General features: G+C 37.8%; 1 protein-coding gene across 1 annotated transcript; it reads right to left on the bottom strand.

Moving 5' to 3' along the window:
* Nucleotides 1-7,006: 7,006 nt before the first annotated feature.
* LOC6036559 (tectonin beta-propeller repeat-containing protein) lies at nucleotides 7,007-11,786 on the bottom strand. The gene is made up of 5 exons (XM_038262934.1): nucleotides 9,546-11,786; nucleotides 9,129-9,490; nucleotides 7,868-8,939; nucleotides 7,352-7,807; nucleotides 7,007-7,293 (listed from the first exon to the last, which is right to left on the bottom strand). Exons 1-5 carry the CDS (start codon nucleotides 11,589-11,591, stop codon nucleotides 7,252-7,254), a joined length of 3,978 nt encoding a protein of 1,325 aa, XP_038118862.1. The 5' UTR covers nucleotides 11,592-11,786; the 3' UTR covers nucleotides 7,007-7,251.
* Nucleotides 11,787-11,818: the final 32 nt, after the last annotated feature.

Here is an 11,818-nt window from a genome sequence, read left to right as displayed (position 1 = left end):
TTAAATTTAATTTAAATTTAAGAATTTAAGAATTTAAAATTTAAGAATTTAAATTTAAGAATTTAAGAATTTAAGAATTTAAGAATTTAAGAATTTAAGAATTTAAAAAATTTAAGAATTTAAATTTAAGAATTTAAGAATTTAAGAATTTAAATTTAAGAATTTAAGAATTTAAATTTAAGAATTTAAGAATTTAAGAATTTAAAATTTAAGAATTTAAGAATTTAAATTTAAGAATTTAAGAATTTAAGAATTTAAGAATTTAAGAATTTAAGAATTTAAGAATTTAAGAATTTAAAATTTAAGAATTTAAGAATTTAAAAATTTAAGAATTTAAGAATTTAAGAATTTAAGAATTTAAGAATTTAAGAATTTAAGAATTTAAGAATTTAAATTTAAGAATTTAAGAATTTAAGAATTTAAGAATTTAAGAATTTAAGAATTTAAGAATTTAAGAATTTAAGAATTTAAGAATTTAAGAATTTAAGAATTTAAGAATTTAAGAATTTAAGAATTTAAGAATTTAAATTTAAGAATTTAAGAATTTAAGAATTTAAGAATTTAAGAATTTAAAGAATTTAAATTTAAAATTTAAGAATTTAAGAATTTAAGAATTTAAGAATTTAAAATTTAAGAATTTAAGAATTTAAGAATTTAAGAATTTAAGAATTTAAGAATTTAAGAATTTAAGAATTTAAATTTAAGAATTTAAGAATTTAAGAATTTAAAATTTAAGAATTTAAGAATTTAAGAATTTAAGAATTTAAGAATTTAAGAATTTAAGAATTTAAGAATTTAAGAATTTAAGAATTTAAGAATTTAAGAATTTAAGAATTTAAGAATTTAAGAATTTAAGAATTTAAATTTAAGAATTTAAGAATTTAAGAATTTAAGAATTTAAGAATTTAAGAATTTAAGAATTTAAGATTTAAATTTAAATTTAAGAATTTAAGAATTTAAGAATTTAAGAATTTAAGAATTAAGAATTTAAGAATTTAAGAATTTAAGAATTTAAATAAGAATTTAAGAATTTAAGAAATTTAAGAATTTAAATTTAAGAATTTAAGAATTTAAGAATTTAAGAATTTAAGAATTTAAGAATTTAAGAATTTAAGAATTTAAGAATTTAAATTTAAGAATTTAAGAATTTAAGAATTTAAGAATTTAAGAATTTAAGAATTTAAGAATTTAAGAATTTAAGAATTTAAGAATTTAAGAATTTAAGAATTTAAGAATTTAAGAATTTAAGAATTTAAGAATTTAAGAATTTAAGAATTTAAGAATTTAAGAATTTAAGAATTTAAGAATTTAAGAATTTAAGAATTTAAGAATTTAAGAATTTAAGAATTTAAGAATTTAAGAATTTAAGAATTTAAGAATTTAAGAATTTAAGAATTTAAGAATTTAAGAATTTAAGAATTTAAGAATTTAAATTTAAGAATTTAAGAATTTAAGAATTTAAGAATTTAAGAATTTAAGAATTTAAGAATTTAAGAATTTAAGAATTTAAGAATTTAAGAATTTAAGAATTTAAGAATTTAAGAATTTAAGAATTTAAGAATTTAAGAATTTAAGAATTTAAGAATTTAAGAATTTAAGAATTTAAGAATTTAAGAATTTAAGAATTTAAGAATTTAAGAATTTAAGAATTTAAGAATTTAAGAATTTAAGAATTTAAGAATTTAAGAATTTAAGAATTTAAGAATTTAAGAATTTAAGAATTTAAGAATTTAAGAATTTAAGAATTTAAGAATTTAAGAATTTAAGAATTTAAGAATTTAAGAATTTAAGAATTTAAGAATTTAAGAATTTAAGAATTTAAGAATTTAAGAATTTAAGAATTTAAGAATTTAAGAATTTAAGAATTTAAGAATTTAAGAATTTAAGAATTTAAGAATTTAAGAATTTAAGAATTTAAGAATTTAAGAATTTAAGAATTTAAGAATTTAAGAATTTAAGAATTTAAGAATTTAAGAATTTAAGAATTTAAGAATTTAAGATTTAAGAATTTAAGAATTTAAGAATTTAAGATTTAAGAATTTAAGAATTTAAGAATTTAAGAATTTAAGAATTTAAGAATTTAAGAATTTAAGAATTTAAGAATTTAAGAATTTAAGAATTTAAGAATTTAAGAATTTAAGAATTTAAGAATTTAAGAATTTAAGAATTTAAGAATTTAAGAATTTAAGAATTTAAGAATTTAAGAATTTAAGAATTTAAGAATTTAAATTTAAGAATTTAAGAATTTAAGAATTTAAGAATTTAAGAATTTAAGAATTTAAGAATTTAAGAATTTAAGAATTTAAGAATTTAAGAATTTAAGAATTTAAGAATTTAAGAATTTAAGAATTTAAGAATTTAAGAATTTAAGAATTTAAGAATTTAAGAATTTAAGAATTTAAGAATTTAAGAATTTAAGAATTTAAGAATTTAAGAATTTAAGAATTTAAGAATTTAAGAATTTAAGAATTTAAGAATTTAAGAATTTAAGAATTTAAGAATTTAAGAATTTAAGAATTTAAGAATTTAAGAATTTAAGAATTTAAGAATTTAAGAATTTAAGAATTTAAGAATTTAAGAATTTAAGAATTTAAGAATTTAAGAATTTAAGAATTTAAGAATTTAAGAATTTAAGAATTTAAGAATTTAAGAATTTAAGAATTTAAGAATTTAAGAATTTAAGAATTTAAGAATTTAAGAATTTAAGAATTTAAGAATTTAAGAATTTAAGAATTTAAGAATTTAAGAATTTAAGAATTTAAGAATTTAAGAATTTAAGAATTTAAGAATTTAAGAATTTAAGAATTTAAGAATTTAAGAATTTAAGAATTTAAGAATTTAAGAATTTAAGAATTTAAGAATTTAAGAATTTAAGAATTTAAGAATTTAAGAATTTAAGAATTTAAGAATTTAAGAATTTAAGAATTTAAGAATTTAAGAATTTAATTTAAGAATTTAAGAATTTAAGAATTTAAGAATTTAAGAATTTAAGAATTTAAGAATTTAAGAATTTAAGAATTTAAGAATTTAAGAATTTAAGAATTTAAGAATTTAAGAATTTAAGAATTTAAGAATTTAAGAATTTAAGAATTTAAGAATTTAAGAATTTAAGAATTTAAGAATTTAAGAATTTAAGAATTTAAGAATTTAAGAATTTAAGAATTTAAGAATTTAAGAATTTAAGAATTTAAGAATTTAAGAATTTAAGAATTTAAGAATTTAAGAATTTAAGAATTTAAGAATTTAAGAATTTAAGAATTTAAGAATTTAAGAATTTAAGAATTTAAGAATTTAAGAATTTAAGAATTTAAGAATTTAAGAATTTAAGAATTTAAGAATTTAAGAATTTAAGAATTTAAGAATCATCGGGCTACCTACTTTGGAGCCAGCCATTACGCAGTTTTAGTGCTCCGTACATTTTTCGAATTTTTCACGCCGCGGGTGAAGTGTTTCTTCGCGAACTTGCCGCCCGGAGATGCCCAAGCGTGGCGCTAGGCATGGCAACTCGAGTGCAGCACCGGGAACCTCGCGGAACCCGTCTCCTGGCCGGATTACTAAAAACAATCCGGCCAATAGTCAACTCAAGCCTTCCACCGCGGCGACAGCGTTGGAAGGCATCGACAAAACAAAGCTGCATCCACACTATCGCAGCCCGTACCAGCTACGTGTGAAGACAGCTAAGGCAGGCCGGCAGGCCTCCGGCGTCCCCTCCGTCACCCCCGTCCCCACACGCAACGAGTTCGAGCCGCTGAGTGGTGACGATGAGGACAATGAAGACGACTGCAGCACCAGCAGTAGTGACGACGACGACGACGAGCCAGCACGCGCGTCGAAGAAAGAAACCAACAGCAAAACTGCGGCGAAGGAAAGAAGACCTCCGCCGATATTTGTCGTCGACACGTTAGCTGATCGTGTGGATGAGCTATTGGAGGGTCAAACTTACTGTTTGAAGATCGGTAAGAAGAATGTGCAAGTGATCACGTTGCTCAGAGCGAATTTCGATAAAGTGTTGATGGTCCTGAAAACACACAACGTGAAATTCTTCACATTTGACCCGGCTGAAACAGTTCCGACAAAAATAGTACTGCAAGGATATATGGATCGGCCAGTGGACCAATTGGCTGAACACCTTGCGGACGCTAAAGTTCACCCCCGAGACATCAAGGTGCTCTCAAGAACGACCACGGTGACGGGTACCCACGTGCTGTACCTTCTCTACTTCGACCGTGGTACCGTCAAGCTTCAGGACCTCCGGCGGATAAAAACGTTGGATGGCTTCTGGGTGACTTGGAGGTACTTTTCGAAGAACTCGACGGACGCAGCCCAATGCCACCGTTGCCAAAAATTCGGCCACGGCTCAAGAAACTGCAACCTCCAACCGCGCTGCGTTAAGTGCGGTGAAATGCATTTCACGGAGAAGTGCAAACTTCCCCAGAAAGCAAGGCTGAGTGAAAGCGACGCTCAGCAGCAACGGTCTCGTGTCAAGTGCGCGAACTGCGATGGCAATCATACAGCAAACTTCCGTGGCTGTGCCGCGAGAAAGGCCTACCTCGAGGAGCAGGCTAAAAAGAAAAAGAAGCTTCCAGCGAACCGGCCCCCTCCAAGATCGAAATCAACCGTCCCTGCAGCTGGACAAGGCGCGGCTGACCGGAATATTCCAGCGTTTCCTCCCGGCTGGGGAGGTTCTTACGCAAGCGTGACCGCGGCGAGTGGTGGTACGGTTCCGGAACAAGCAGCGGTGTCTGGAGATGACCTCTTTACCCTGCCAGAGTTTTTCGCTCTCGCGGGGGAAATGTTAACCCGTTTTCGTGCCTGCCGTAACAAGGCAGAACAGTTCATGGCTCTGGGAGAGCTCATGATTAAATTCGTGTACAATGGATAAGCTGCCTCGTGCAGTGCTGTTCTTCGACGTCAAAAGACAAAATCCATCTGTGATCTAGCTTTAAGTTTTCCTCTAACTATCCCCTTTCTATAGTAATTGTGTAGGTTTTTTTCAAAGAACTTTTTCCTACATTTGATTATCCCTTTAGTAATGTACAATTGTGTCACTAGACAAATTATATTAACACATAGCTGAAAGGACCTCCAAAACTCTATTATGCTTAATAGTTAAACACATTGTGAATTGATTATCTACTTAATAAAAACTGAATTGAATTGAATTGAAAAAAAAGAATTTAAGAATTTAAGAATTTAAGAATTTAAGAATTTAAGAATTTAAGAATTTAAGAATTTAAGAATTTAAGAATTTAAGAATTTAAGAATTTAAGAATTTAAGAATTTAAGAATTTAAGAATTTAAGAATTTAAGAATTTAAGAATTTAAGAATTTAAGAATTTAAGAATTTAAGAATTTAAGAATTTAAGAATTTAAGAATTTAAGAATTTAAGAATTTAAGAATTTAAGAATTTAAGAATTTAAGAATTTAAGAATTTAAGAATTTAAGAATTTAAGAATTTAAGAATTTAAGAATTTAAGAATTTAAGAATTTAAGAATTTAAGAATTTAAGAATTTAAGAATTTAAGAATTTAAGAATTTAAGAATTTAAGAATTTAAGAATTTAAGAATTTAAGAACTTAAGAATTTAAGAATTTAAGATCAGGATTGCTTGTTTTCAAATCCGTATTGGCTTATTTAAAATGTTTTGCTTGAATATTGCTTTTTATTCAATACAAATGACTTGTCTCTTGCATGTCCGGCAGTTGATCGACAATGCGTTGACCAAAATTAATCAAACACATCCCCAATCTGACCTTAAAAACTAATCTGCATCACCCCAGATTGCCAAAAGTCATTTTTCATGCGTAAACTTGCAGCACAGGAGGGAAAATATCACCAAACACGAAGAATTTAAATCGAAAAATCAATCATCACTCCTTGTGTAATTTCTTGGAATAAGTAGCTTAACAACTTTTCCTAAGACACCAACGCTTTAAAAGGTCACCAGTAGAAGTTAGGGCTTGGTTGACACCCTGTAGGTGTGTCACCCTGCATGTCAATAATTTTAAATAAAAGCCACATTCATATACAACAACTTTTCCTAAGACACCATTTTGCTAGGTTACTTCCTTATTACGTTAAAAAATAAGATTTCGAAATATCTACCGAAGTCCTGGCAGTGTTGGCAAAAAATATAATTTTCAGCACTTATTTTGAAATGCCTCATTTAAAAACTCTGTATCTTTTTCCAGAAGCAAGATAGGACCATACTTTCTTCGGGAAAGTTTTAGAGGATATTCAGGGCTATACTTCTACGGTGTTAGTTTTTAAATTGAGTGAAAAATGAAAATGATAAAAATGAAAATGTAAAAAAGTGGGTTTTCCCATACAAATTTCCATACAAATTTGAATCGCTTTGCGGAAAGCCGTGTCAAACCCAATCGCTTCCAAATTTTGGGGGGTTGTTTGGGGGCTCAAATGGGACCGGAAAATGCCTGTTCTAAAAAATCTATCATACCGAGCCACCCTAGTAAACATTCACTGACGTGAGCAGGATAAACTCTTTGTTTACAAACTCACATTGGCCTAATTAAATTGTTTTGCTTGAAAAAACCATCCGTCAGACGATTTGCTCCCGGTAGATCCCGGAGCTAATGAACTCGAATCTAAATTAGCTCTCGCACAAGTACCGCGGTTGGCTTGACGCGGGTGCCAAATAAGCTTTGCAACGCAAATAGGTCCCTGCGGTGGAGATGCCCTAAAAGTCCTATGAATCCCACAGCTTATTACAAGTTGTAATGCCCCACTTCTTTAGACTGAATTGGGGTAATATTATAGAAGTGGTTATACTAAACCTTCCAATTTTACACATTTTTTTACTGTATACTGCACCGATTTTTATGGTGATAAATGAAATTTTCGTGATATTTTCAGATCTTTTTGAAAATAATCGATAATTTTAAAATCCTTCTATTAAGTTTTAAAAATTCTGTAAAAGGGTTGTTCTGGTTTAATTTGTTCACATGATTGACTGGACAAAAACAAATAATAAAACATTATTCTGCATATGCTTAATTTTTCGCCATAACTTTATTGAACCATGCATGACTATAGCAGTCGCTAGACACAATCGGCCTTCAAGCTTGATTAGGATTAAGGGTAAGTTAAATACACTTGTCTGCTTCTAGCCAGCCAACCGGGCGGGGTTAATATCTAAGAAACATCACAAAGAGACTTGTCGAGTAGGATTAATTATGAAATATAGTTACGGTGAGATGGCCTTTTACACGAGATTTGGTTTTGAAGCTTACTTAGTCGGAGAATCCATTCGCACAGACGTAGTGCCAGTTTGCCTAAAAAGATCGTCGTTTAAATGACAACACATTTTAGGTTAGGAAACTATCAACTCACCTGAATTCCCAGCGTCCATCCCGTCCCAGCCGGATTGTCGGCACTGATTCCACTCCGCTTGCAAATGAACCCAGACTGGGACACCGCAAAGACGTGCTCGCCCACGGAAACGTTCTTGAAGCCAACGTTTCCCTCGTAGTGCGGTGGATCGTTCTGGATGTTGGCCAGCAACTGCCAGTGGCTACCCTCGGGAAAGGTGGCGGTTATTTCCTTCCGGACCGAGAGCCGCCCGCACGTGTCCACCGTCCAGATGCCGGCCTTTCCGACCGAGATCTGCTTGAAGGTGACGCCTCCGGGCGGTTCCACCGGTTGCCACTTGTTACCGCTGGGGTTGTCCCGCGAGATTCCGCACCGCCAGTACGCGGAACCGTTCTTGCCGACGGCCCATACCTTGTTCTCGTAGCAACTAATACTGACTAGCGGCTGATCGCAGGCCACGTGCTCCCAACACATTCCCTGGAAGGAGAGGCTTGTGAAAAATTGGTATTCGAGGGATTGGATGGTTTTGGAACCTACCGCCGGCTGTGACTGCGAGACTCCCCGACGGTACAGCACGTCTCCGTTGGCCGCAACGGCCCACACCGTAATGCTACAGTCCACTTCATCGCTGTCCGGTTGAAGAGTCACGTCTACGATCCTGGTGTTGCCCACCTCTTGCCACGGTCCGTTTGTCGTGAGTCGACACTTCCGGTACCATCGTCTCCTACGAACGTAGTCCGTAAACAGTTTCTTGGCATGGTAACTAGCTGGGAAGTCTACCGCGTACTGCCAACCGTCCCGGTCTACCCCACCCGGGTTGTGAAAGTCCACCAACCAATCGCTAACCCATTGCCAGTGCATCGACAGAAGCTTGGTATGCTCCTTGCTTCGTTTGTGCTTCCCCGTAATGTCACTCCACATGTGACGATCCGTCGGCAATCCCGTAGTCGAGAAGCCGGACAGCGGATTCCACCGTTGATTCTCGTAAATATAATAGTTATGGGTGTCTGTCATTGGATTTATTCCCTGATTACTAGTTTCAAGTCCCTTCAGAAAAGCTCCGCCCCAACCCCCCGTGTAAACCCATGCCGTATTGTCGTACCCAATTCCCCAAACAACCCCAGCTTTACAGGACTGCACCCGCCTCAGATGACCACCAATCTGACGCCAAAACACATCCCTCAACGGGATGATCAACTTTGGACTCTCGTACACAATCGTAAAGATCTTCACCCGACCACTGCTGTACAAACTGTAGATCGTATCCGGGGCCAGCCCGTTCCTGTACTTGAACTTGGGATAATCCTGCCCATTCACGGTAATCCGAAAGCCATCCGCTTCGCTCCGAATCTCCAGCTTAAACTCCGCCCCCGTCGCGAACAACATCCGGCCTTCCCGCCGCTCGTCCTCGTTCCAGTGCGAACCCTCCATGCAGTTGAACACCGTAATGCGCTCGTTGAAGCGCGGGTTAATGTGCAGCGAGATGTTGCGCTGCGACTCCATCTTGTGCCGGACGCGCACCGTCGGGTGGCTCTGCAGATCGAACCGGATGTGGTCGGCGTCGTCGTACACGAACCCGCTGATCTCCAGCCGCGAGCCGATGATCATGCTGGAAGAATTGAGGTACTAGATTGGTTGGAGTACCTTAAGATTGATGGATCTTGGTTTTGGTTTGACAGATCGAAATTGTGTTTACATTTTTAAGAGAAAGTTTCAGTTAGTGCTTCAAAATTATCAGTGAAACCGTCCACTTTTGCTTGTGTAAAAAACCAATTTCTAAACCATATCCCAAACCTACCCATTATTCAGCGCCGTCAAGTAAGGCGTCTCAGCCGCCGAAACGTCAATTTTTTGCTGGAAGTTCCCTTCGTCTGTTTTCGCCTGGGAAGCCTCCAGGTTCGTCGGATCAAACACAAACACATCACCGTTGTTCGAGGTTATCCACTGTGAGCGCGGCGAAGGTTTTCCGTGCACCTCGTTAATCTGACAACAAACGGAAGTCAGGTGGGACAGCCAATCCTCAAGGTCGGTGTCCCCGTTGAACTGAATCTTGATCGGGGAAGATCCTTGCGGAAGTCGTGGCGCATGGATCGCAAGCCGTGCAGATCCAGGTTCGCTGCAGCACATTACGCACGTGATTTCCGACAGCGAGAATTGCATCTGGAAGAAGGGTGGTCAATTTGGCGTTAGAAAAAAGGACTTGCAAGAGCCTTACCTTTGTTGTGATCCCGTCCGGGTTCAGCACGGTCAGCGTTCCCGAGTCCGGTCCCGTTCCCTGGTTGTTCACCCACTCCAGCTCGATCAGACAGTCCTCGAACGGGTGTCCAGCTTTGGCAGCGCGAGCCTCGCCCGACTTGACCCAGGAAGACATCTCGATCGCCTTCTCGTACGTCGCAAACTCGCTCGTGTTCATCGAACCCGGCGGCCGCAGCTTCAAATCGTCCAAAATCCTTACCCGCCACGGCTGCGTCAGCTCCTCCTGGTTGGCGTTGGCGAAGCTGTCGTTGAACCAGTTGGGCAGCTGGTTCGGATCCACCGTAACGGCTCCGGCTGCGCAGCCAACCCACAGAACCTCACACTCGGCCCAGTTCTGCGATCCACCGTGGTCTTCGTACTCCCCGAAGACGCCCGAGTCGCGGGAACTCTCACCCTCGAACACGCTCGAGTCCGTTTCCGGATGTGCTTCGGTACCGACGACGGAACCAACGCTTCGCACTGGACTCCAGGCGCGGGCGTTCTTCAGCTGTTTCCCAGAGATCTCGTAAATCTCGTTCAGAGGAACGCTGGAAGACACTACCGTTTCGTTTGAAAGATTCCTGGTAACCTTCTTCTCGACCAAGCTTCCCACGTGTTGTGGCTCGATCTTGCTGACGATCGCACTCGGCGATATCTCCGGCTTGTGCCACAACTCAGGGCGATTCTTTGGATTGACATTCGGTGCGGAGCGTGACGTTTCCTCGTTGTTCTCCACCAGTGAAGCGTTCTCCTGCTGCAGCTTCTCCCGGTACAAGCTGTTCAAGCTGCGATGCTTGGTAGACGGAGACTCGCTACCGCTGCGACGACTTGAGAGTGAAAAGTTGCTGGAAGTACGGCTCATCTGCAGGGGTAGCTGAATCTGGCGCCACTTTTTCCCGGTTGGATCGGTAGCGGACACTCCCGAGCGGAAGTAGAGAGCGCGATCTTCGGATCCTACTGCGAAGACCTGATCGTTTGGAGCGACCGAGATGTACGAAATGTTGCCGACCATTTCGACCCAACCGCTACCGATTGCCGCATCCTCGCAGATTCCGGATGCTTCGCCGTGAACTCCACGGCGGAACCAAACGTGGTTGTCGTTGGTGACGCACCAGACCGAGTTGGTACCCACGGAGACTTGCGTGATTTTTAGATTCGTGCCCGGGGGCTTAACCTCAAGCCACGTGGTGCCCATGGGTACGTCTCGCGTAACTCCAGCTCGCACGATAGCTCGTCCATTGTACAGCGAAGCCCACACTAGTCCGGCAGGTCCAACGGCAATCTGCGACACTTCACATCCCGAGGGAGTAGTTACGGAAGTCCAGCGTAGACCTTCGGGAGACGTCGTGCTAACTCCGGCGCGGAACATCACCCGACCATGGGCAGTTACTGCCCAAACGAGCAGCAGTCCTGGAGCCGCTCCCGGTACGCTACTTCCGTTGATGGCAACGTCAATGAACGGTTCCTGGGTGGGATCTTTATGAAGTGGTGCTACAGCGCACCATGAGTTCAGCGCGCAATATCTGCGGAAGCGAACCCACTTCCGGCGTCTAACGCAAGACTTCCAGTTCTTCTGCGGGTGATACGTCGCTGGAAAGTCTACCGCGTACGTCCATCCATCGTGGTCCAGCGGCTGGCCGTCCAGCGTCAGGTCAAGTTGCCACTCGCCATCCCACTGCCACGCCATCGAAGGAAGACGAATTTTGTCAATGTTCCGGTCGACGGTCCCATCCACATTCGAGAAGTGATACCGATCCGTCGGCAGCAACCTGCTCGAGAATCCCTCGATCGGCAACCAGCGCTCATTCTCGTACGCTTCCTCCTTGATCCGGATCGGTATATCCAGCCCATGAACATGCACGTAAACCTGCCGATCCCCTCCGATAGCCCACATAAAGTGTGGCACTACCGAGATCTTCTTGAACTCCAGCCCCAAATACAGGAACTCACGCCAGGCCGCTCCGGACGTTGACAGGGCGTACACGCGACCTTCATTGCTATTCGCAAACAGCAACGTACTTGGCATTGTTCAAACTCCCCCCGTGAATACTGATGAGAACGCCTAGACTCTTTGAATTTTTCACCTAACAATGACCAGCCTTGTTACATTCTTCGGCACACAAACAAATCGATAATTCTGATTCACCCTTGGGTGAAGCTAAATTCGGCCTTCCCTGTGACTAATTCCACTCGTTCTAACCGAGTAATAACACTTAACACAAGCTACAAGATAGGTATACAAGTGTCACGCTG

Source organism: Culex quinquefasciatus, chromosome 3, assembly GCF_015732765.1.
Source record: "Culex quinquefasciatus strain JHB chromosome 3, VPISU_Cqui_1.0_pri_paternal, whole genome shotgun sequence".
Lineage (NCBI taxonomy): Eukaryota > Metazoa > Arthropoda > Insecta > Diptera > Culicidae > Culex > Culex quinquefasciatus.
The sequence above is the reverse complement of the archived record's forward strand: the minus strand, read 5'-3'. Positions and strand labels throughout refer to the sequence as shown.